Source organism: Oncorhynchus mykiss, chromosome 24 (genome assembly GCF_057628025.1).
Source record: "Oncorhynchus mykiss isolate SJ-2025 chromosome 24, ASM5762802v1, whole genome shotgun sequence".
Classification (NCBI taxonomy): domain Eukaryota; kingdom Metazoa; phylum Chordata; class Actinopteri; order Salmoniformes; family Salmonidae; genus Oncorhynchus; species Oncorhynchus mykiss.
The window spans coordinates 22519977-22547910 of NC_143045.1; the positions used below are offsets into that span (position 1 = coordinate 22519977).

Below are 27934 nucleotides of genomic sequence, written 5' to 3' on the forward strand. Positions count from 1 at the left end.
TGGAACTGAGAGAAAATGTTGCACATTTAAAGCTATTTACCTACATATTCTATGCATTCTGTCATGGCTAATGCTGTGTTATTTTGCTCAAACCTAATAACAAAATCAATACTGCTAAATTCATTGTTTTAGGAATTTATTCTCCCAGACCGTCCAGCTTTTACTTTGGTTGATTGTTAGTTCTCCAAGATTATATTATAAAAATATATGACATTATCTTTTCCACATACTTTCTCTGGTTTTAGTCATTAAAGTTTACACTGAAAACTTTTTTCCATCCCGAAAATGAACTGTTTGGCAGAAATATCCCTGGCAAGCTCTGACCGCGCGGGAGGAAAGCTTATAAAGAATTGGAGATGACAACAGGCCGCTTGGAGAGAATATGGTAAATACACAGACAGAGACAGAGAGATATTAACAGTCATCACCTACAGAGAGATGAACCTGGAGAAGAATCCCTTAAGCAAGCTGGCCATGGGGCTCTGTTCAAACACAAATACACCCCACAGAGCCCCAGGCCAGCACCACAATTAGACCCAACCAAATCATGAGATAACAAAAAGATAATTACTTGGCATATTGGAATGAATGAACAAGAAAACTAGAATGCTATTTTGTTCTAAACAGAGAGGTGGAAACTGAGCTGCACTTCCTAACCTCCTGCCAAATGTATGTTCAGATTAGAGACACATATTTACCTCAGATTACACAAACCCACCAAAAACAAATGCAATTTTGATGAACTCCACATAGCCACAAGATGTGTGACCTGTTGCCACAAGAAAAGGGCAACCAGTGAAGAACAAACACCATTGTAAATACAACCCACATTTATGATTTATTTTCCCTTTTGTAGTTTAACTATTTGCACATCGTTACAACACTCTATATTGTAATGAACACGATGGGAGACAGATCGATGGTTTCAAGAGCAGGTGTTTATTTGTAAAGGACCACAGGAGGAGGCAGGTAGCTGGGTCCAAGGGCAGGCAGAAGGTCATACACAGGGGTCCAAAAAGGCAACAGTACAGGCATGGAAAAGGCTATTCATGTCTTCCGGGAGATCAGGCAATATGTTGATAACAGGAAATACAATAGGCTAAAGTACAGACAGGGAATAGGCAAAAGGCGTTGTTAGTGAGGAAGGCAAAAACGATCATACATGGGAGGATTAAATTACGGGAAAAACAGAGCTCAGAATAGAAGTGTCACAAAACAAACAATACCTCACAATGATGGGGTGCAAAGAACTGAACTAAATAGTGTGTGATAATGACATACAGGTGTGTGAACAGGTGATCAGAATTCAGGCGATTGGGATCTGGAGAGTGAACTGCGTTCAGGGGATCTACATGCTTGAGAGTGTGAGTTGGATGCAGACGTTACATATATAGCCATAATATGACAATTGAAATGTCTCTATTCCTTTGGAACTCTTGTGAGTGTAATGTTTACTGTTTATTTATCTTTTGTTTATTATCTATTTAACTTGTTTTGGCAATGTAAACATATGTTTCCCATGCCAATAAAGCCCTCTGAATTGCATTGAATTGAGAGAGAGAGACAGTAGGAACAGCAAAGCTCCAGTCCAGGGAGAACAATCGTGTGTCTCACTCAGAGAGAGACAGAAAGAGCGAGACAAGATTTTGTTCTGAAATTCTGGCAAACCCAGGCCACTTTGCAGTTGTTCTTTTCATGGCAAGTGGAAAGAGAGAGAGCGTGTAAGTGGGTGTCTGTGTATGTGTTAAGGGATAGGGGAAATTGTCTAGAATTTTGTCATGTGTTGGATGCTTCCATCGGAATCATTACGAATAATACAAATTCAGCTTGCCACATAACAGTTACCATGGCACTGGCCTTACTGAATAATACAGAGACATTTCTTTTATAAGGGCCTTCCTTCATCCCTTACGGCTTTTAATTATGCATCCCCATCTTGGTGCAGCTCGGGTTGGGGAGCCTCCATTGTTATGTCACTGAAAATAACCCTGCAGAATATGTCCCTGTAGGAAGACATGGCAGCACTGTATAATAGCTGTTTTGTGTGTGTGTGTGTGTGTGTGTGTGTGTGTTTGTGTACAGACAAACACTGCAGTCCGCTCTGAGTGCGAGTGTTTGGTCCACATGATAAAGGAACTGCCTTTACAGTATCAGGTTAAAGTTAGGGGAAGGGTTAAAGTTAGGGGAAGGGTTAAGGTTAGGGGAAGGATTAAGGTTAGGGGAAGGATTAAGGTTAGGGGAAGGGTTAAGGTTAGGGGAAGGGTTAAGGTTAGGGTTAAAGGTAGGAGAAGGGTTAAAGTTAGGGTTAGGAGAAGGGTTAAAGTTAGGGTTAGGGGAAAGGTTAAAGTTAGGGTTAGGGGAAGGGTTAAAGTTAGGTTTAGGGGAAGGGTTAAGGTTAGGGTTAGCGGAAGGGTTAAAGTTAGGGGAAGGGTTAAGGTTAGGGGAAGGGTTAAGGTTAGGGTTAAAGGTAGGGTTAGGGTTAAAGGTAGGGTTAGGTGCAGCGTGGTAGGCTACGTTCTGAATTGATTAAATGAACATGAACATTTATTTAAAAAACAAGATAAACGACACGTAAAGTAATGTAGCGCTAAACCAGCAACTAACAAAAACAAGATCCCACAACAGAAAGTGGGAAAGGGCTGCCTAAGTATGATCCCCAATCAGAGACAACGATAGACGCTGCCTCTTATTGGGAACCATACTCGGCCAAAAACAAAGAAATAGACAACATAGAATTCTCACCCCAAATCACACCCTGACCTAACCAAATAGAGAAATAAAATGTCTCTCTGAGGTCAGGACGCGACAGGGGGTTTAGGGTTTTTCGTAACAAAGCATCCTTGACTCATGCTGCCAAACATACCCTCGTAAACCTGACTATCCTACCGATCTTCGACTTTTGCGATGTCATTTAAAAAATACCCTTCGACATTCTACTCGGGGAAACTGGATGCAGTCTATCACAGTGCCATCCGTTTTGTCACCAAAGCCCAATATACTACCCACCACTGCGACCTGTGTGCTCTCGTTGGCTGGCCCTCGCTTCATATTCGTCACCAAACCCACTGGCTCCAGGTCATCTATAAGTCTTTGCTAGGTAAAGCCCTGCCTTATCTCAGCTCACTGGTCACCATAGCACGCGCTCCAGCAGGTATATTTCACTGGTTGTCCACAAAGCCAATTCCTCCTTCGGGCACCTTTCCTTCCAGTTCTCTGCTGCCAATGACTGGAACGAACTGCAAAAATCACTGAAGCTGGAGACTCATACCTTCCTCACTAGCTTTTAGCACCAGCTGTCAGAGCAGCTCTCAGATCACTGCACCTGTACATAGCCCATCTCTAAATAGCCCATCCAACTACCTCATCCCCATACCATTAAGTATCTCTACTTGCACACATCTATCACTCCAGTGTTTAATTGCTATATTGTATTTATTTCGCCACTATGGCCTATTTATTGTATAGACTTTTTCTATTGTATTATTGACTGTATGTTCGTTTATTCCATGTGTAACTCTGTGTTGTTGTTTGTGTCGCACTGCTTTGCTAAATCTTGGCCAGGTCGGTGTTGTAAATGAGAACTTGTTCTCAACTAGCCTACCTGGTTAAATAAAGGTTAAATACAACATTTAAAAAGTTATAATTAGTGTTAGGATTAGGTTTACGAGCTAAGGTAAGTTTTAGGGTTAGGTTTAAGGTAAGAGTACGGGTTAGGGAAAATAGGATTTTGAATGGGACTGAATTGTGTGTCCCCACAAGGTTAGTAGTACAAGACTGTGTGTGTGTGTGTGTGTGTGTGTGTGTGTGTGTGTGCGCTTACATATGGGAACATATTTTGTGAGAGGGTTGACATGTTTTGCCATGGGTTTTTTCATGGATGTTCTTTTCACAACACATTGAGAACATTAAAGGTATTATACATGGGGAGGTGAGGAAGCTATATCTCTTCCTGAAGCTACTGGGCATTAGTGTCACAAAGCACCAACTCCATGCCCCCTTAAAGACAACACTCTCCAAACACATTAGGCAACTAAACTACAGGCACTGACTGGGTCAGAGTGCACCCCATCCCCCCATTGGAATCACCTTAAAGAGGGCACACATGACACCTCATTAAGACAGCTAATGCAGCTATCACTAATGTTAACCACTCTCCATGTCTGTTACCACAACCCAGACCTTTACTGACTCTCTAGCTTATTACACTAGGTAGGTAGAATTACAGCAGAATACATATAACACAAATTCAATCATGTGTATTCATTGTACTAATATGTAAGTGCGACTCATTAGGGAATAATGGGGTGAAACAAAGCACTTGTCAACACGGCAGACTAGGCCTTCTTAAAATAGTTAAATGACATGTTTTTTCATTTTAATGTCTCTTTCTCACGAGGGAGGTGCATCCACAGAGCATGAGGAGAGTGAGTTTAAGAAGCAAGCAAGGGATTTGATGAAGGAAGGAAAGAGGGAGGGAGGGAACCTGGGTGTGAAAGGAGGGTGAGATCATATTAATGTTCTGGTGACCAGAACAAGCCTGGCAGAGATCCGACTCAGAGTCAGACCCGTGATAAATCTGCTGCTCCATCCACATCAGCAGAGAGAGAGAACCTGCTGCTGAGTCACTGTCCCTCACTGTCCCCCCCCCCCCCACTCTGCTCCCATTCCGGTGGGCCTGAGAGGGAGACCGAACAGAGGGGCTCACAGAATGAGCATCTTACCTCACAGAATTATGTAAATTACACTCCAAATTGTCAGATTCCAACAAGATGCTGAGCATGCCAAAATATCTTCCAGAGATGTGATAAGACATTGTCACACTATCACAGACATGTCTTTAGTCACTGTTACTAACCGGCTACCACCCAGTACTCAGCCCTGCACCTTAAACACAGCTTCCATATGTACACTGAACAAAAATATAAACGCAACGTGCAAAGTGTTGGACCCATGTTTCATGAGCTAAACAAAAGATCTCATACATTTTCCATACACACACGTTTTCCATACACACATTTCTCTCAAATTTTATGCACAACTTTTTTTTACATCTCTGTTAGGGATAATTTCTCCTTTGCAATATCCAGCAACCATTGAAGAGGAGTAGAACAACATTCCACAGGCCACAATCAACAGCCTAATAAACTCTATGTGAAGGAGATGTGCCGCGCTGCATGAGGCAAATGGTGGTCACACCAGATATTGACTGGTTTTCTAATATACACCCCTACCTTTTTTTAAGGTATATGTGACCAACAGATGCATATCTGTATTCCCAGTCATGTGAAATCCATAGATTAGGGCCTAATGAATTTATTTAAATTTACTGATTTCCTTATATGAACTGTAACTCATAAAATCTTCGAAATTGTTCCATGTTGCGTTTATATTATTGTTCAGTATACATAGTCATTGAACACTGGTCACTTTAGTAATGTCTACAAATTATTTTACACACTTCATATGTACAGTGGCAATTTTAGCATGTAAATCTTGGTGCGGGAATGCATGCCAGCAAAGCCACTACACAACACAAAACAATACATTAATTGCACTATAACGGTGACAAACGGTGCCCACAAACTGTTAGGGCCTACATTAAGCTGTCCCAACAGCAGAGTTCCAACAGAAGTCCCAAAACCTTACCAAGGCAACACCTGGCTATCAGCGGAGCCTTGTCTGGCAGTGAAACAGTTAATTCAGCTTAATTTACTGCCTTAAAAAAACATAGCTAATGTGGCTGACTTGCTTAAACAAATGGTGGTTTCTACTGACAATTAAGATATACAAACTACAGCATAAGGGGACGACGTAATTTCGATAAAGACATTAGTGAGCGAGCTAGGACGTAGTCAATATAGCTATTTGTTCAGCACTTTTTAAACATACATAATTCAGAACATGGGCCAATCTTACAGTATTCTCCCTGTACACCAAGTCAGAACCGTAGGATAAATAAAGGGCGCAAAAAGCAGACAATGAAAGCTCTTACAATATTCAATGATGACATTTCTCTAAAACAGGTTATAGGCTACATGTGCACCACCAAGTCAGAACAGTAGGCGAAATTAAGAGGGAAAAAATGACCAAATTATTAAGAAGAGGCACATGGGCTACTAATAGCTTACTACACAACATATACTTAGTATTACTTTCTTAGCTACAGTATACATACAGTGGCAAGAAAAAGTATGTGAACCCTTAAGAAATACCTGGATTTCTGCATAAATTGGTCATAAGATTTGATCTGATCTTTATCTAGATCACAACAATAGACAAACACAGTCTGCTTAAAATAATAACACAAACAATAAGTTTACTCGTCGAAAATGAACACACGAGTAAACATTCACAGTGCAGGGTGGAAAAAGTATGTGAACCCTTGGTTTTAATAACTGGTTGACCCTCCTTTGGCAGCAATAACCTGCACAACAGTCAGGAGTAATGTTGGACCATTCCTCTTTACAAAACTGTTTCAGTTCAGCAATATTCTTGGGATGTCTGGTGTGAACTGCTCTCGTGGTCATGCCACAGCATCTCAATTGGGTTGAGGTCAGGACTCTGACTGGGCCACACCAGAAGGTGTATTTTCTTCTGTTGAAGCCATTCTGTTGTTAATTTACTTCTGTATTTTGGGTTGTTGTCCTGTTGCATCACCCAACTTCTGTTGAGCTTCAATTGGCAGACAGATAGCCTAACATTCTCCTGTAAAATGTCTTGATAAACTTGGAAATTCATTTTTCTATCAATGATAGCAAGCTGTCCAGGCCCTTAGGCAGCACCAAACCATGATGCTCCCTCCACCATACTTTACAGTTGGGATGAGGATTTGATGTTGATGTGCTGTGCCTTTTTTTCTCCACACATAGTGTTGTGTGTTCCTTCCAAACAACTTAACTGTAGTTTCCATCTAGGTGCACTTTTGCAAACTTCAGAAGTGCAGCAATGTTTTCTTTTTGGAAAGCAGTGGCTTCTTCCGTGGTGTCCTCCCATGAAAACCATTATTGTTTAGTGTTTTACGTATTGTAGACTCGTCAACAGAGATGTTAGCATGTTCCAGAGATTTCTGTAAGTCTTTAGCTGACACTCTGGGATTCTTCTTAACCTCATTGAGCATTCTGTGCTGTGCTCTTGCAGTCATCTTTGCAGGACAGTCACTCCTAGGGAGAGTAGCAACAGTGCTGAACTTTCTCCATTTATAGACAATTTCTCTTACCTTGGACTGATGAACATCAAGGCTTTTAGAGATACTTTTGTAACCCTTTCCAGCTTTATGCAAGTCAGCGATTGCTTAGCCACTAATATCTTCCAAACCACTCATTGTTGAATTTCTCTTCATTATTTCTCTTCATATGACAATGATTAAAAATAATGTGCCAGTAGAATGTCAACTTGATTTATGATGACTGCTAGCTTGCTAGCTTTTAAATCCATTTTAGAATAAGGATGTAACGTAACATAATGTGGAAAAAGTCAAGGGGTCTGAATACTTTCCCGAATGCGCTGTATTTATATTCCGGGGTTTGACGCTGCTCGTTCTAATATTTCTAAATTTCTTAATGATTTTCTTTTTCTTTTGGGGATTAGAGTGTATTGTAGGTATTACTGTACTGTTGGAGCTGGGAACATAAATCATTTCGCCATATAAAATCTGCATCAAATGTACGCAATCAATAACATGTCATTTGATTTGACAAAGCATGGACAAAATACATTGTTTATAGCTTCATTGTGTGCTATAGCTGATGCAGAAGGATAGAACAGTGAGGGAGCCATCAACTCAGATTAACTCACACAGCAGGACGATACTTTACTCATACCCAGTTCCTTTATGGAATACTAAAGAGAAAGATGAACCACTACCAAAGAGACGTATACTTGAGGTCTGAGATGTTTTCCCAGATAAACGATACCCAGAGAGCCACTGGGCTCCACAGTAACAGAGTGACACAAACCACCACAATGTCTTCCACTCCACATGATGTTTCCTGGAAACCAGCAGAATTTTCAGCAATGACACGTCACATTTTCTCTTGCCCAGTGTCTTTGCGTACAAAGTTGACATGGTTATTGTGTCCCTGCCTGTGAAGAACACTTCCATGAACAAAATAATGACGCAAAAGCTTGTTGCTCTAACGATGTCATCAGACTAATGAATGTAATCAACTACACTGGCCATCTATGGGCATTGAGGAGGTAGCTCAGGTGGCCTTTTACAGTTGGATGTTTTTAGGGATGTTGTTGTGGCTAAGTGAGTGCTTACTATAACTGGTTTGATATTCATTCATTTATTTTCACTAGTTATTTTCATCCAGTGACTGTTCATTTGATGTTGAGATGATTTCAGCCCTTGCTATTCTTCTGCACTGTACAGAATGCAACAGGAGGATGCTGTGGAGGTTTGTCTGTGAGGCTGAGGCTCCAGCACAGTAGCAGGGTGGTGCTGAATGGACAGCTCCCTGTAGGAGAGAAAGCCTGTCAAGCGGGCGAGATTATAAGGAGACTACTGACCTGCAAACAACTAACCTGATCCTTACCAAGCCCTTAACCTAATTTAAAACAAATCTTGAATGAAATATCAGTTTTCAGGTCAGGAGTGTACGTATAGCCTTTTCCCTGTCAGGCAGGTGGGACAGATTTGTCCCTCTCTCATCAACACCCACTACTGACTGCACTACACCAGCAGCAACACTGACTATTAAAGGTTTGTGCCAGTTATAATAATCTCTATCACAGGAATTATAATTGTCGGTAGAAAAACAAATGGTATGCGTTTAAAAATTGTATATATTTTTAAAGAACAGCAATGTCAATGTCCTGATCTACAGCTTGCAGTGGCTGTAGATCTTGACATACATTTGTAGTTTCAGCATATCTGTACATTTATTATGTAATCTCAGTACATTTATTATGTCACTTATGCGAGTCAACAGCAAGACACACATGATTTATGTAACTATTTCAAATGTCCTGAGTCCAAATCCAGCCCAGACTTTTTATTTGTTCCTAAGAATAGTATTTCTAGCTAATCTGCATTACTCCCACACTGTGGTGTGGTGTGTGGGATGGGATGTCTATTTTCTTCTGTCAGGCAGGCAGGCCAGATTTTGTGCTGCCTGCTGGGAGTCTCTCCCTAGGACCATATTTATGGTCACTGTTTTTTTCAGACACGTATAGGTTGACCATTGCCAGCCACTATGGGCGATCAGGTGACTGAGTGGCTGTCACATTTGTTTACCGTCAGACCGACCAGGGAAAATGTGTCCACGCTCGCTAATGCCAACCCCACAGTCGCACATGGCCAATGGTAGAGACAGAGAGCTGTAATGGCCCTACTGTCACAACCACGCACACCTGATGTAATCCACATGAACAAATCTAACACACATACAGTTCAATAGTTTAAATACTATGGGATTAGCCAGCCCAGACATAACCAAAACACCACAGGGTAGAAACAATGGCCAAGTCAAGGAAACACTGTTTTCCCAAAAGTTAAAAGAGAGATGTGATCATGCTCTGGCTCCACCATAAATAAAATCAAAGTACATTAAAGCACTCATTAAAAACACAGCCACTTCCTGCTTCTGCAAGGGAAGCAGGACCAAAATAGACAGGCTCTCACACAAAATCCAACACACAGAATTAATACCAGAACAAAAAAGGAGAGGAGAGGGTGGGCCAGGGAACAGACTGTTTGGATGCATAAAGAAACCAATAGACAACTCCAACATAGCCAGTCGAGTAAAAACATTTAAGTTTCCAGACACCATGACTGACAAAGCAACTCTTGCTGTCTGTTGACTGTGAAGACGGACAGAGAAAGAGAAAACAGACTTGATGAGAGTGCAACAGGGTATCAAACACACCTCTTAGTGTGTGGTGGGGTCAAATGGAGGGGATAGTAAGTGATGTGACAATGACAAACAACTTGTAGGTTGCAGTTCTGCCACAGTGAGAGATGGGTTGTGCTATCCGGGAACCTTGGAACGTCCCTACCCTAAACCCTAACCCCTACCATAACCTTAAGCATAACCCTTACCTTACCCTAACCTTAACCCCTTACCTTAATAATTTATAATTTTTACTAAAATGGGGTAAAATCAGAGTTGGGACATCTCAAGGATCCCACTTAGACTTTTCGTGAGAGACGTGCTCCTGTACCCTTACAGTATATCAATGACTAAACCCAAGATGGGCCCTGAATGCAAAAAGTAGTGGCAGCTGTGTTTGTTCCAGGAAGGGATGTCTAATGGTGTGGTGAGGACTGGAGGATTGTGTTCTGCTCTCATCAGGTTTAGTCAGCATTCTATTTTATTCTGTATGGCTGTGTCCTCACTGATGGTGCTCCCAGGGCCTGTCTGTACTACAGTATTGTATTTACAGTACCCACTACTTGTCCCTAACTTCATCCTTCAATATTTGACTTATTCATCTCTGCAGTGGACATACAGGTAACTGCCAAAACAAAGTATATTGAAAGCAGGTGCTTCCACACAGGTGTGGTTTTGAGTTAATTAAGCAATTAATACATCACATCATGCTTAGAGTCATGTAGAAAAATAACCAGTTGCTCATTATTTTGGCTACAAGAGGAGATCTCAGTGACTTTGAAAGAGGGGTCTCAAATGAGCATAGATGGTTTAAAGTGTGTGTGTGTGTGTGTGTGTGTGTGTGTGTGTCAGTCACCAGGTCTCAACCCAATCATACACTTATGGTAGATTCTGGAGCGGCGCCTGAGACAGTGTTTTCCACCACCATCAACAAAACACCAAATTATGGAATTTCTCGTGGAATAATGGCGTCACATCCCTCCAATAGAGTTTCAGACAATTGTAGAATCTATGTCAAGGCACATTGACACTGTTCTGGTGGCTCGTGGTGACCAAACTTTATGTTGGTGTTTCCTTTATTTTGGCAGTTACCTGCACATATGAGCCAGGTTATCTTTACTCATTGTATATTTATTCCCTTTTCCATTTTTCTCTCTGAATTGTTGGGAAGGGCCTGTAAGTAAACATTTCACTGTTAGTCGACACCTGTTGTTTACTAATCATGTGACAAATACAATTTGATTTGAATGTGCCTTCTAATAAAGCTGGGAAACATAATACTCACCCCTACTCTTTAATACAAAAAAAGCCAATTGCACATTGGGGTATTACATCCTTTCCAAATGGATAAAACTGTACACAGTGATGCTTGCTGTGCTGAGTGTAGGCACAGCATCATGACGTAACCTTAACCCTCTATTCTCATAACAACAATGCCCATGTGCATGCATGGTGAGATCAACTTCAGCTCCAGGCCTCTTGTCTGTTTATAGCTCTGTGTTCAGATGCAAACCACTGGAGGTGTCCTTACAAACCCGTATCCTTACAAACCGCACTTCCTGGTGGAGGAAGCTGTTATTAAGGTCGAGGCTGCGTGACCAGATCGAACTACCCGTCCCGCCCCCCCAGGACACCTCTTCCCCATAGCTAAACAACCGTATAAAAGTATTTCACGTGTTACTTTACGTACCACATTCTTCACCCTCCCTATTCCTTCATGATTCCCACTTCTCACCCTCTTCTAAAACTTTCCTATCCATGACACATGACGATTTACATCTCTGTCTCATATTTCTGAACAGCTTAAATAAAAACCTTGAGATACGAACAAACATTCCAAGAGCAAAACAAACATTCTGTATTTTTCCAGACCCCAAAAAGAATACTCTGTTGCCATAGAGATACATGGGATGCGTCATTATCAAAGTCAGTAGTAGTTTGCCCGCTGTTTGAAGGCCATATGTGGACCTTGCCTGGTGTTTTCATTCACACACACACACACACACACACACACACACACACACACACTTTCATCTGTTACTGTTAGTTGTCATGCCACAAAACCCCACAAGGCATTCAAGAATGGCACTTGAGCTATTTTGAGCTGAGCAGATGATGCACGCCACTCACTGTGAAAAAGCAGCATCATTTACCAAAGCTTCCAGAAAACAGCCTTGCAGGCCCAAACTTCACATTCCAAAATCCCACAAAGACAGAGTACATCCTCTACAATCCCACCTCAGGGGATGAATTGATGGAAAGCTGAGATTACATCATCATCAGGTCGTGTACCACCAAAAAGGAGGTTATAGTATACTCTGATGGACATCAGAAACTGACACAAACAACACATATTACATAACTCTGCTAGCGTAATCTCAGATCAGATCATCTATTACCCTAATGGTTTGACATATTTGGTTGCGTTCCCTTGTTTGACAAATCCACCGGTACAATTGGAGTGGGGCGAATGCACCAATGCAACTCAGGTAAAGCTGTTAAAATACATCTAGTCTGGATCTAGTTTTAGGATACAGCTATCCTGTTCCTTAGGGACATACAATACAGTTGTGGGCCACCTCTGGATCAGCTAACCAGGGTGACTGTGCAGGCAGTACAGTGCAGAGCACACTGGAGCCATGGTGACTGTCCCTATACAATACAATGCTGACAGAAACCTGATAGACCATGTGCTTGCAGGAAAGGACAAGTGGCAGCAACTCTAGTACAGTATTTAATGAGACTGTGATATGTGAAGACTGACGAGCCATTGGGTCAACACAGCACCAGGGCAGTCATGGCATTCACACCATAGGGAGAATGCCCCCTCTGGTGGTATTCCTGAATATAGTTACAGCTGAGTGAAGGGTTTTATCTGGGTAGGACATACATTATAGGAAGTACAGTATGAATGGTGGAATATTAAAGGCTTTGATTTGAGTGTTTTTAAACAAACTACAGTACTTGTGTCTGTTTATTGAATACAGTATATCCTACCTTTGTGGTCTCCATATCAGTTTCTTCCACTTCCTCTGCTTGGCCTATCAGTAGAGAAGAAGGTGTGAGACTTTAATATGGCTGAGGAAACAAGGCATGGGGTGGCACACAGGAGAATTACCATGATACCTAACTTGAAGCATGCCACCGGGCAGGGGTGAGAGCACTGTGAGAGCTCTGTTAGTTCACCACAGCCCACTGGCGGGGAGTCAGTATCTGTATACCTGGTCCTCTGAGGAACAACATACAGCAGAACCCCCATTATTAAAGGAGGCCCAGGCTAGCAGACGCCTGAGGATATGAACATTGTCCCTGTCTGGCTTTGCTCAACGTGATGAAGAGCAGCATGATATTTCAATGCTTAGGATGATGTGTGCTCTGTTCTGCTATTATCGTATTATTATAAAGAGTGTGTGTGGAGAGTGGCATAAGAGAAAGACAGGCTTCATTCAGATTATAATAACAGAGCCAACTCTGTAATATCTACTTAGATCAAAATAATAGCCTTATCCTAGCCTAACTCATTTAGAGCCACTGGTTTACCAAGGGATGGTGCAGAATTAAAACCCATATAGGGGAAATCCCTGCCTCTCTCCAGTGCCCACTGGCTACAGGGAACACAGACAAAACAATCACCCAAGGTCATGGAGTGTTGATGTGTGTGGGAGGCCAGTGGCTCATCCTCCAGGCCTCTCTCTTCCACCAGTGACTCAGCATGCAGCGCTGTGCCCACACCTCCTTTGAATCACTGTTCGGCGGCCCTTAGTTCATTCTATCAATTCATATCCTCAGAGGGTGAGAGTCTTACATTACTGGATTCCACTCACTAGGCAGACTCATAACTTCCCACTCTCTCACTTATGTATGAAAGTGGGCTTCCCGGCACCCATTAAAGTGGTTCCCTGAGCTTGGCTGGCTGATGATTTTCCCTCAAACCCACGCTTGTTATTTAAGGCTGAATTCATTCAGCTGAATTCTTTACAGAAAAATATCTTACATTTGGCTCAATTTTCCTGAGATATTGTTAAATATGGTGGCTTCAAAACAGATTACATATTCTACCATCTGCTTTGGTTGATCTGTCTCTCCATACCCTCACAGCTCCCTCTGATCATCCTCTGATAAGTGCCAGATCCTCCAGGGCTTTCATCCCACGGGTAGGCAGAGTGACAGAGACCCATGCCCTCAGAGAGCTGGCCCCTCTGGGGTAGTGACATTGAACCAGGGTCTTCCTATCTCCCCACCCCTGGGCTAGAGGTGGACTGCCCTAGATTGATTAATATATGGCACCTTTAGGCCAGCTTGGGAGAAATCTATCACGTCTGGACAGATAGGATACAAATTACTTCTTGATTTATGAAGTCTGGGAGATACCTCCCAAAAAAGAGGGATGGGATGAAGAAGAGAGGGATATTTTTAAACTTCATTTAGGCTCTGCATGTCCTCTTTGAACACATCTGCCAGTTGACAGTTCTCTGTAGTTCTGCAGTATCCCTGGTAAGTTACCCACGTGGGCCTGCAGCGGTTTCATCACCAGCCCATCGCTACTCCACAATTAAGGATCTAACTTAATTACCTAACTGGGTATTGGGCAGATGGACTCTGCTCATAATGATGGGTACATGAGTGCTTGTACGCAGTAAAATTAGCATTCAGTAGTTTGTCTGCTGATGTGGTGAGATGCAGGTGTTTACTGGGCCTAAGCAGCAGGACAGATTCACTAATGATCATAACAGAATTACAGCCAGTCACCAGAGGTCTGATGATTAGTCAGCACGTCACAGCACAGCAGCTCAAGTTCAGGTCTACCTGCAGACACATGGTCTAATGGATGTGTAAGGATGGATCAGTGAGGGGAAAACATTAGTACAACATGTACAGTTCCCTATTGGTGACAGAGATGAGAGACAAAGTACCAGCCATATCATTAATACACCAGTTGGGACCACTGAGTGTCTAGCTGGGTAACTAGCCTCACCTGTGTAGGCAGATCTCAGGTGAGACAGATGCCCACCCATCATGTAGCAGGAGCTGTTTAAACCCTGTGAGACTGACTGATAGACTTTCTGACTGGGTTTGTTTGTGTGTTTAATAAATCAGCCTCCATGTGGGACATCAAACGCTTACTGTTGGAAACTGTACATCTTAAAATAGTCTTTAAAAAAATCTAAAAACCAAGACACTTGAAAACACATATAGTATTATGTGTGTCAGAGAAACCCCTCTTGGTAAACTGGTTAACTTGGACCAATCTATTACCTGCAGAATGACCATGTTGCAGTAATGGTGGACTGAGGTGGGCTTCTCCTAATAGCCCTCTATGTGCTCATTAGTGACGATCATTCACAGTAATTGAAAAGAGACAAAGAGAGTTACGCAAGGATAGCAGAAAATGGTCTGTCGGGTATTCATCACTGTGGGGTTACAGGGAGTGCCCGCAGGCCGCACTGGGTTCTCAGCTTGACAGGGAACATAAATCTAGCCAAATTACCCCTAATGGAGCCGACTGAGCAGCACAGATCCCAGGACAGATTTGGGAGGCCCACAAGCCGGCTGGAAGATCCCTATACTCCACTGGAGGTCTTAAACAATTATAAATCTATAATTGTCTAATGTTCTGTAGTGATTTAAGCTACTGTCAGCTAACTGGAGTGTCGATCTGATTATGTTACATATATAGGTGTTGTAACGAAGGATCAAATTCCACATTATGTGTTATGTTTGTTATGAAGTGCTGGGGCTGTTGAAACTGTTGCAGCAGGTTAATTGGATATTGAAACACAAAATGCATTTAACAACAAAGATTAGAGAAGTCAATGTCACCATCAGCAGAAAAAAAACGACTTAAAGGCCCAGTGCAGTCAAAAACGTTTTATATATTGTGAACATGATGATAATGCCCTTTTTGTATAACAGCTGTTTGAAAAGGTCACCTGAAATTAGAGCCAGTTTTGGCCTACCTGGTGACATCACCAGGCAGTAAATGTGGTAATACACCAGTAAGAAAGAGCGTTACAAACCTCTCTGCCAATAACAGATCGTTTTTAATTTCCCCCTCCTCACTCAGACCACCCCAAACAGTCCTAGCAAAATTCTTGATTGAGAAATTGCTCTTTACTAAGAAGCTATTTTTGTTCATTTTTGACCATTTTAAATGAAAACAATCACAGTAAGGTACTTAATTGTTACCCAGAAATGATTTGATATTGAGATAAAAACGGCTGCATTGGACCTTTAACACAGCAGTTTTACTCATAACTCACTTTCTTAGAAAATGGAAAGTAGAAAAGTGGAATACACTTTTATACACACAAGATGTCAACCCCATATGAAGAGACCACATTCTATTAACAGCGCAAATACTGTAGAACAGACTCATTTTACATGTGGTACAAGACTTAATAAACTATAGGTAAAAACTTGATAAGAATAGAGACAAAAGAACCTGACCTTATTTTTGTGCATGGTGAACAGACACCATGCTGTCCCTTCGCCTGGCTCTCATGGCCTCGCCCGCTCTGCTCTCTGTCCCACTGCGTCTCTCTGTCAGCCTCAGTCTGTCACAACACTACTGGCCTGCTATGTCATCCTCCCGGCCCCCACGAGTACAATCACCTCACCCCCTCTCACACAACACACCCAAGCTCTAACAAAGACAGCTCAAGTCTCATGCCAGCATAAAATGTGATGTCTAACGTAGACAGCAAACGTCTCAGTAGGTTGTTCTTCTGAGAAGCATTAAAACCAACATCAAGTCCAAAGAGTTAAGGTTGAGTGGCTCAAATGCTTCCATTATAACCATCAAAGTAAAAATCTAACACACAACATCCGACTCATCTTCTGCTTTAAATTCCATATGGTTAATAAAATGTTAAGCTATTTCCTCTAAAATTCTCCAGTAAAGAGGTTGTTTCCTGCTCAGGTCAGGTGCTCTATTGGTTACATTCCTACCATACCTCTCCTCCACAAATGCTCTCTCATTCTCCCTCTCCTTTCTCTTTCGCCCGTCCTTTCTCTCTCTCTGTGCTGTAGGAGCTGCGAGACATGTGTTAGCAGCTCAAGTTGCTCTAGACTGGAGCCTAGCGGTGTCTATGTGAATAGGCATATCAGCACTTCACTCCACTGCACGGAGACAGAGAGAGAGAGACAGAGAGGGGGGGGGAGGGGGGTGCAGCTGCGTCATGACCTCACAGCATCTCCTACAGTCATAGCTGTCCTGCCCCTGACCCAGAATTATCAGTCATCCATTATCACGTCATCATTTAAAATCCCAAACCATCATCATTACCGTATCATTGGCATCATCATGATCATAATCATCTTCATCATTATATTATAGCTCAGTGACAAACATTAGTGAATGTCACCTCATAAAATCAAAGATGGAGTACTGCAACTACTGTATAAACAGACTTAACAAGGTGCAGTATTATTTGAAAAAAGATTCACTTAACTCCCCTCTGCAACAATGTCAATTTTCTGCAAATTATTTATTCATTTTGTTTCCTCCAGTGCTCCCTAACAGAGTAAAGAGGGGGACCAGGTTTCACAAACTGAAGGGGGAATAGGTAATGTCTCACCCCACGGACGGAGGGATGGATCAACGATCTACCGATTGAAAGGCGGAAGAAAAACGATGTGAGAAATCTATTCCATTGAGGAATAAATGGATAACGCCTCACAAGCACTGAAGGAATAACTTTACAGTCCATTTAGCTGAACCTGTGTGGAGCTAATACATACGGCATTCACAAGCTGTGTAACAGGAGGCAATTGACCAATAACATCACATTGGCTACCTCTGGTATATAAACAGAATGTATTTTATTTAAGAGAACTGTCGTTACCATTGGTAACACCCTTGTATTTTTATGTTTTCCTTCCAAATACCCCAATTAACACATCGGCTTGGTGTATTCAACCAAAAGATCAACAGCGTACAAACTTTGTTGTTACTACGCAGCGAAACCTATATCACGACTCAAGTCAACATCTTTTTATTTTAGTCCTGAAAAGTGCAGGTTTAAACAGTTTTTAGACAACACATCCACACTTTGGCCAACTGAATGGATTTCTGCATGTATTACTTACAGTGGCCAATACAACCAACAACATACTGATCGCAAGTCAACACTGTGTGAATCATGACCACCAAGGCACTAGCACTCCAGTCTTCTGGTCTCATTGCAGGGTAAATACCCTGTTGACCACAGAACCGAGAGCTCTATTGCACAGCCTAGAAAGATAAAAGGCACTTCCTGTGCCCTGAAATTACACTTCTCAATAATGCATGAAGATGCTCTCAGTGATCTGCCTTAACCATGACTGTCTAGCATTATAGCTGGATGTTTGAGCTTGGCAAGCTTCTGAAGACCGAGGCTTCCATCCTGTGTTGTCTTAAAGCATGAGATACATTTCTAAACAAAGTTATAATATTTTGCTGAGTTGCATAGTTGACATGAAGGTACACTTAAGTTGGCTATAGAAAAGCAACAAATCGGCTTCATCCACACTCTCACAATACACTTATTATGGCTTACTGTATTGGCTATTTTGAAAGGCAGGGACTTAATGGCTGGACACAAAAGAAAGAGTATTAGATGGAGTTTAGTCGACCATCTGTAGCTCCCGTGATGTGATGGTGGTCAGGGGCTATAGTGGTCCAAACCTGGCTCTGTCTGTTCATCACACAACCTGCATGATTGGCTATTCAACCCAGGCCAGACACATACCACCACTCCACCAGTGTGCCTGATCATATCCTGTCCGCCACGATCTGAACAGATAAGGTCATAGATATTAACGACCATTAGGAATGCATTTTGAAAATGTTACAAGATAGTTATGAAAGAGGATATATCTGTGTAACCACATTAATTGTAAGTAACCATGGTAACCCAAGACAAATTACTTCAAACTTGCCTAACAATGACGAGGGACAACGGAGGATCAGCTCCCTGTGTTTTAAGCAGCTTCACCTGCAAACACATCAACATTGTCTTTAGACCCCTCTCCCTACCTATAAAATCACTTCAAATCAGCAATCCCAACCTTAACACAACAACAACCAGTTATCCCATATACACACACATCCACACTAAAATCACACACTGCTGACAGACCTACTGAACTGTGAATTGTGTGTTGATAGTAGTTTCCCCTCCTACAAACATGCACAAGGAGTAATGACAGGGGAACAAAGACAACTACCAAACTACACATCCAAATCAAAACCTTCATACCTCCCCATTGCAATACTATCACTCACCTTTAAGGCTTGTGTCATATAAACAGTGTTACTCAGACCTGGCAAGTGTCTCCACAGGTGTAAGAGTCTAAAGAGACCCTTCAGAATGAAGTGACTGCACACAGATCTTCAAACCTGACCAAACAGCGTAGCTAACAGACGAATCGCAGCAGCCTGCTGTCCACTAACAAAGCCCTGTTTGTTTCCCTTATTGTGACTGATGTTGTTTCTCCAGTAAAAAACAAACAATGACATTCCATGGCTTGCAACTGTATTCCCGACTCGCCTTTCCAAATGAAAAGCGTATTCAGACACCTCAGTCAGCAGGGACAAAGCCACAGATCTAGCACATGCAGGGTGTGTGGGCTGGGGGCCATAGGGTGACAGGACAGCAGCCTCCTATACACCACCCCATCTAACCCCACAACCTATACACCACGCCATCTAACCCCACAATCTATACACCACGCCATCTAACCCCACAATCTAACCCCACAACCTATACACCACGCCATCTAACCCCACAACCTATACACCACCCCATCTAACCCCACAACCTATACACCACGCCATCTAACCCCACAATCTATACACCACGCCATCTAACCCCACAATCTAACCCCACAACCTATACACCACGCCATCTAACCCCACAACCTATACACCACGCCATCTAACCCCACAACCTATACACCACCCCATCTAACCCCACAACCTATACACCACGCCATCTAACCCCACAATCTATACACCACGCCATCTAACCCCACAATCTAACCCCACAACCTATACACCACGCCATCTAACCCCACAAGCTATACACCACCCCATCTAACCCCACAACCTATACACCACGCCATCTAACCCCACAACCTATACACCATGCCATCTAACCCCACAACCTATACACCACGCCATCTAACCCCACAACCTATACACCACGCCATCTAACCCCACAACCTATACACCACGCCATCTAACCCCACAACCTATACACCACGCCATCTAACCCCACAACCTATACACCACGCCATCTAACCCCACAACCTATACACCACACCATCTAACCCCACAACCTATACACCACACCATCTAACCCCACAACCTATACACCACTCCATCTAACCCCACAACCAATACACCACTCCATCTAACCCCACAACCATCTAACCCCACAACCTATACACCACTCCATAACCACAGAGCAAAGGTTCCACCACCCCAGCAGAGAAAAGGAAGCATAGGGAAGAGTATAGACTTACCTGATCTTGTCCGCTGGACTGTCAGACCTGGAAGGCAGAGAGATGAGAAAGGAGATGTCATTCACAGGGGCATCCTCGTATTTTTCACTCATACAGGTGAACACCTTAACAAACCATGGCATAATCAACAGTTATCGTCCAATCGCAGAATTCTGCAAATGGCACATAAAACAATGAGAGAAGAGGCAGTCATCCTGGATAATCTTGTAAGCCAGTTAGCAAACACAACAAACCACAGAATGCATTTGTCAGAGCAAAACCTCTTCAGCTGGTGCAATAAATGCTAACGCTAATAACCTAGCCTGCTCCTATTGCACAGGAACATCTACACACTGCCACCGGCATCCCAGCTAGCCTACCGGTAAGCCAGCTAGCCTGTGCCGTGCTGTAGCTGCACTGTGAGCAAACAAACCGCTGCAGACAGCCACAGATCAGACAGAACATCCAGAGCAGACATTAAATGTAGCTGTTACCTGCAGAGGAGACATGACATTCCGTACCCTCTAAAGCTGGGTACAGACCGTTCAACCCCCAGCAGCAGCAGCCAGGTATTGCAAGCAGAGAGAAAAGAGTAGCATTCAGGAGAAATCCCATAAGGTCAAACGTAAGGTTCCTATTCGGAGCAGTACACAGAGAAATAGCGGGGGAGGAACTGTAGAGAAAAAGAGCGGGACGGAGAGGAGAGCAGGAGAGAGAGGGAGAGAGAGGAAAGGGAGAGTAGAATGTTGTAGCCCACCGTAGATACTATAGAAGAGTGAGAGAAATAAAGAGAAATAAAAAGGGGGGACTTCAACAGCACCAGCTCAGCTGATTCTTCAATAATGGTTAATACTCTGTATTTCAATTTATTCAAAAGCCATTATCACTGCTTCAAGTTTCCTCACAGTCAATTTGGCTGTGATTCGTTTGAATATCTTTTTCTGTCACCACTAAACCACTGTATTTTCATTTTCATTACAAAGACGCAGCATTTGAAAGAGGCAGCATTTGAAAGAGGCAGATATGACAGGTGCCTTCAGAAGCTTCAAACAGCCTTCCCTTTCTCCAGAGTGAGCTCAGGCCATTGAGTTCCTCCTGATGTGGTATCTCATAGCTGAGGTATGATCTTCTCTCTCTCCAGGCAGGGAGGCAGGCAAGCACCACACTCTCTCCCTCTCTCTGTTCTCTATCTGATTTACTCCCCATGCCTGACATTTGTGCTCCCTGAGACCACTGCGATATATCCCCACTGCTGACAGAGGTAATATTGAGCTGGAGCCGCAGCCAACCACCCAGTCACACCACAGCTCACTCACACCACAGCTCACTCACACCACAGCTCACTCACACCACAGCTCACTCACACCACAGCTCACTCACACCACAGCTCACTCACACCACAGCTCACTCACACCACAGCCCACTCACACCACAGCCCACTCACACCACAGCCCACTCACACCACAGCCCACTCACACCACAGCTCACTCACACCACAGCTCACTCACACCACAGCTCACTCACACCACAGCTCACTCACACCACAGCTCACTCACACCACAGCCCACTCACACCACATAAAGAGAGGAAGAGTATGTTCTCACTCACATTCAAAGCCCTGCCACTAACATGTGAATTACAATTGCTAGCAAATTTAGCATGCTTAATAATCACAGGTCACTCACTTAGTGAGGAGCGACGAACCGCCCTTGCTGTCTCTGCCTGTCTAGCTCCCCTCTCTCCACTGGGATTCTCTGCCTTTGACCCTATTACGGGGGCTGAGTCACTGGCTTACTAGTGCTCTTCCATGCTGTCCCTAGGAAGGGTGCGTCGCTTAAGAGGGTTGAGTCACAGACGTGTTTTTGACAGGTTTTGCTCCCCCACGGGCTTGTGCAGTGGAGGAGATCTTCGTGGGCAAAACTCAGCCTTGTCTCAGGGTAGTATGTTGGTGGTCTGTTGATATCCCTCTAATGGTGTGGTGGCTGTGCTTTGGCAAAGTGGGTGGGGTTATATCCTACTTGGTTGGCCCTGTCCGGGAGTATCGCCGGATGGGGCCTCTCTCGCTCCCTCTCGGAGGACCTGAGCCCTAGGACCATGCCTCAGAACTTTCTGGCCTGATGACTCCTGGCTATCGTGCTGCTACTCCAGTTTCAACTGTTCTGCCTGCGGCTATAGAACCCTGACCTGTTCACCGGAGGTGCTACCTTGTCCTGGACCTGCTGTTTTCGTCTCGTCTCGAGACAACTGACATTTAATCCTGAGGTACTGATCTGTTGCACCCTCAACCACTGTGATTATAATTTAACCCTGCTGGTCATCTATGAACGTTTGAACATCTTGATGAACCATGTGGCCTTAATGGCCATGCACTCTTATAATCTCCACCCGGCACAGCCAGAAGAGGACTCGCCACACCTCAGAGCCATGTTCCTCTCTAGGTTTCTTCCTAGGTTCCTGCCTTTCTAGGGAGTTTTTCCTACCCACTGTGCTTCTGCATTGCTTGCTGTTTGGGGTTTAAGGCTGGGTTACTGTATAGCACTTTGTGACATCTGCTGATGTAGAGGGCTTTATAAATACATTTGATTGATTGCTTGATAATATCAAGTGCCTTGAATCCTTACCTTATCATATTACTTCTTGTTATTGTTGCTAAATTACAATGATTAAAAACAGCTAAATTGAAGACTGACATGTCCCATAGAAGAACATGTTCATTGCAATCATTACCAACACCATAGAAAGTGCCTCTAAATGGTCAATAATGAGCGTTACAGTCCAGATGCCAAGCACTGCTGAGGACCAACTGCCATTTAGTGGTGAAACAGAGTAGGGCTGAGGACCAACTGCCATCTAGTGGTGAAAAAGAGCAGTGCTGAGGACCAACTGCCATCTAGTGGTGAAAAAGCAGCAGAATAATAAGTAGACAGAATAGAGTCATTTCCTGAGCATCCTGATTCATACAGTCAGCGCTCTCCCCTTGCTTTCATCAAACCAGACAAACAATTAAACCCTTTTGCATAAATACAAAACGTAGAATACAAACAGAATACACATACAAGTAAATTCAGAATCTTCTTGTATTTACCTCTCCTCTCGGATGAAGGGAGTCAGGAAGCGAGAGGAGTCATCGTCATGGCTGCTCTGCTGGCTGCTCTGCTGGCTGCTGTGTGACAGAACACAACAGAGAGGAACACATGTCAGTCATACACCAATACACAATCACACAGAATAAATCGTATGAAAACATACCATGTGGCCCTACCCACTCCAGGTGCATTCATAGAACATTTCACTGCTACAGTGATTCTGTGTCCTGAGAATATGTACATCAGTTCACCACAATAGATGCACTTCTTAGTTATATCCACTAGATGGCACTACAAGACACAAACACTGATCATGAGTCATTCAGAGATACAGAGGTAAAGGTCTGTGGTGGAGATGTTCACCAACCATATACTGTGGCATTTAAGAGAATCCCACCCGTCCTGTTGTGCTGCTTGGATACCCATTAAACCCATTCTATCTCTGTATACTGATTTGATTCCCAGTTAGAGGCATTTTAAGTCCTTCCAGAAATGTTGAAGACATACAGGTAACTGCCAAAATAAAGGAAACACCAAGATAAAGTGTCTTAATAGTGTGTTGGGCCACCATGAGCAGCCAGAACATCTTCAATGCACCTTGTCTGGAACTTTACTGGAAGCATGCAACACCATTCTTCCACAATAAATTATATAATTTGGTGTTTAGTTGATGGTGGAAAACGCTGTTTCAGGCGGCGCTCCAGAATCTACCATAAGTGGTTTATTGGATTGAGATCTGGTGACTGAGATGCACGCACACACACACACACACACACACACACACACACACACCCTTTAAACACCCTATGCTCCTTTGAGACGCCACTTTTAAAGTCACTGAGATCTCTTCTTCTAGCCACGGTAGCTAAAAATAACAGGAAAGTGGGCATTTTTATACATGACCCTAAGCATGATGGGATGTTTACTGATGAATTAACTCAGGAACCACACCTGTGTGGAAGCACCTATTTTCAATATACTTTGTATCCCTCATTTACTCAAGTGTATCCTTTATTTTGTCATTACCTGTAGGTAGCTGACATTGAGAAATGGTCTGATGTCTAAGGATGAGCACGTTTCGTCTGTAACATGATCATACAGTCATAGGGGCAGCTTTTAACATAATACATTTGCATAAGACAGATGTTCAGAATTATCCAAAAGAGAAACTGAGAGCTATGTTTCCTCCAGTCTTCAAAAGTAAAACAGAACCTATGAAATATTTTTTTGCTCACTACGTTGCCTCTGAGGAGCCAGTTTAAAACTGCAGACTAGGCTAAATAATGCTTCAGTAAAATACTGTCAATCATTACGTGTTTTGAGACCTTGTAAAATGGTGGTTGTGTCCATGACTCCATTGGTTTTTTAGAGAGGGCCTTTTTGTTGTTGTTGCTTTGGTCGTATTCCCCACTGTCAAGTTAGAGTCTGTGGTTTCTCAACTGGCATGCCAGACAGTGAAGTTGTGCCTAAGTTGTCCAGGTAGTTATTCATGTTGTTTTAAGGGTTGGAGGGAGATGTATACCCTAATGAAACATTCAGCAATGCCTGGATTGTACTTGCTCTACAATAAATCAGGTGTAGGTTATTAGTAAACTCACTGCTCTTGAGTTTGTTTGCATGTGTGTGATGGTCAGACTAGTGTATGGAGTGTACACCATTGTGCATGCCTCTTTCAAAACACAAGCAATGAAAGTTGAAGTGGCATAAAGCCTCACTAAATCATTCATAACTCATACACAATTGGTTCAATATGTGCTTTGAACATGATAGCTACTGCAGGAGATGTAACAAAACACTGTAGGTTTAAAGAGCACTGGCATTGCATCAGACTTAGAGGCACACAGAGTAGTGGTCATGGTGTTTTCTCCGAGCATTGAATTAATTCCAAAGCAATTGCTTTTCAGGATGAGTTTCTGAGAGGCAATCCAAACAAAATGGAGGACTTTAATAGACTATGAGACAACCATCCCCTCGGCAACCATATCTCCTATTATGTTATCTGTATAAGTATCAACAGTGGTTGATTCGCAAGAAATAGCCACTTACAAAAAAAACGTGAGCAGGGTTAACATTTCTCCTTCACCACATTCCTTAGTTGAAAGCTGAGGAAAACCTGTACACTAAAGAAAAATAATAATCTGCTCCTGGAAATCTCTTGAACAAACCATATCAGAAATAACCTGTCTAAAATTTCATCTGGGAGGCATTTCTAATCTCTTCTATTGCATTAGCAACACTTTCCAAGTCTTGTTAACTGTTATCTTTAATCTCCAGTATCTTGCCGAAAGCTTTTGTCTCTGAAATACTTAAATCCACAGTCCAGACAGAGACACTAATGCCTGGTGAAAGATACTGTCCTGTTTCCCTAAATAATTCCAGGTCTTATCTGCTCACAACAGAGACTCCACAGGGGCAAAAGCGACTACCACTGCCAGACCTCCCACACACACACTATACTCACACACCGCTCCCCCCCCCCCCCCCCCCACACACACTCATACAATGCCCCCCCAGTTTATAATAGCAATAAGGCACCTCGGGGGTTTGTGTTATATGGCCAATATACCACGGCTAAAGGCTGTATCCAGGCACACCACTTTGCGTCGTGCCAAAGAACAGCCTTTAGCTGTGGTGAATTGGCCATTCACTTTCAATCTTACTGCTGTATGAGAGAATGATAGACAATCCACACAGTGGGATTTGCATTCTAACTGGAATACATTTGCCATTGAAACAATTCAAACACTAGACAGATAATAGTACATCTAAGACAACTTCAGACGCTATCAAACACGTCTTTGGCAATGATTAGGCCTAGACGCTCATTTGAAACACTGTTCCGAGTCAGACAAAGCACACATAGTTGTGCACTGTCTTGGATTGTCGAACAGGAATTCAGCTAACTGCTAAGGAATAGTGCCTAAACCATGGTCCAGTATTCTCCCATGGTACAACTTATAGCGTTATCGGTAGTTAGCGTACTGTACTCACAGCATGTTTGACGGGCGTTCTCTGTGAAGTCCTGCTAAAATGTGCTAAGAACGTCCGGAGGGGTACATAAGTCACACAAGCCAGTTTAACTATCAATGTCATCGTACCATGTTTATACATTAACTGATCAAATACACAGCTAGGTCGCACTTGAGCTTGGACTTAAGCTGTAGTAACCTGTAGCCGTAGAAACTAGAGTCATCCATTCCTTCAGGTTCCAAGATTTACCTTGTGAAACAGATAGTGTATATAAAAATGTGGCTATGAGCTATCACCCTTGAGTAAGAATGTAACAATAAAACAATACTTCCTCTGTAACTGATTTACTTTTACGCATTGTTGAAATGACTGAGTTCAGGGCATTCAATACAATTACAACACAATGAATGCTTATTGCATTGCTTTCAAGTACACTGACAATGGCCTTGAACCAGATGTGACTACAATGGCTTCACCCGAGGCTTGCTACAGACAGAATCTCAATGCAAAATAGGAAACCTGGAAACTATACTTTGTTGGTGTGCAAAGGCTAGTATGACAGACCATCCATTTCCAGAACCATGCTGTGGGAGTGAATAATGTATGAAGTACATTTATTGTGGTGTTGCAGTTGCGAGGGGCTGCACATAGCATCTCTGATATGGCCATGGTATTGGAACTGAGAGCCAGCCCCTCAGGGGACATATACAGTAGCTTCCACCAGACCATCCCCCAATTTCCTCACTACATCACCTGAGCAAGAAGCAGTTCCTTGTTCCCATCAAGGCTGCTCTGACCATGCATGCACTTACACACCATGCTGGCACTGACAGCCCCCATTGCACTACGTTGTAAATCATAGCAATATAAAGAGTGGGAGGAGAACGCTGGAGCCAGAGCAGCATATGACAAACAGACATCCACTGTGGGATAAGTCTGGACCAACGGCACAGCCCTGAAAATAGTGTGCCGTCATTGGTCACAGCTTCCTTTGTGAATGCTTGATTCATGGCTGTGTGCTGCAGAGGCAGTCAGAGGCAGTGGTTCCCTTAGGGCTACAAGAGTTGAGATGGAGAAAAATATGCAAATATCTCGTTATGTTCGCTATCTGTGTCGCCTCTACCCAACATGATGGAAATATCTTGGGTCTGCAATACTGCCAAATAAATAATTGATGATGGGATCATTAATATTGAGTTGTGGTGGTTTTTGTAACATAAGCCCACTGTTGGTCTTTTCAGTCTTCATATATCACTTATTTCACAGCAAAACAGACCAAGACAACACTATTCAACAGCAGAAAGGAATACTGTATGTGTATGTGAACCATTGACAGATAATACGGTGTGAACAAACTGGTTTTTCATCCCTAGTGGGGGATATACAGTGGGGAGAACAAGTATTTGATACATTGCCGATTTTGCAGGTTTTCCTACTTACAAAGCATGTAGAGGTCTATACTTTTTATCATAGGTACACGTCAACTGTTAGAGACGGAATCTAAAACAAAAATCCAGAAAATCACATTGTATGATTTTTAAGTAATTAATTTGCATTTTA

General features: G+C 42.9%; 1 protein-coding gene across 6 annotated transcripts in view; it reads right to left on the bottom strand.

The window, feature by feature from the left end:
- The window catches only part of LOC110504027 (protein Aster-B), a 91424-nt gene that overhangs the window by 41013 nt on the left and 22477 nt on the right, over positions 1-27934 (bottom strand). For 5 of the 6 annotated variants that reach the window (XM_090218737.1, XM_090218732.1, XM_090218730.1 and 2 more), the window contains exons 2-3: positions 23404-23481; positions 20340-20366 (exon numbers count right to left, since the gene is read on the bottom strand). Coding sequence is in view for 5 of the 6 variants with exons in the window: in XM_090218732.1 (XP_090074858.1) it covers positions 20340-20366; positions 23404-23481 (105 nt within the window). In the remaining variant the exon portion in view is untranslated. Of the gene's footprint in view, positions 1-12830; positions 12875-16280; positions 16443-20339; positions 20367-23403; positions 23482-27934 lie in introns of those variants that run through there. The other variant, XM_090218735.1, reaches the window with a different exon arrangement.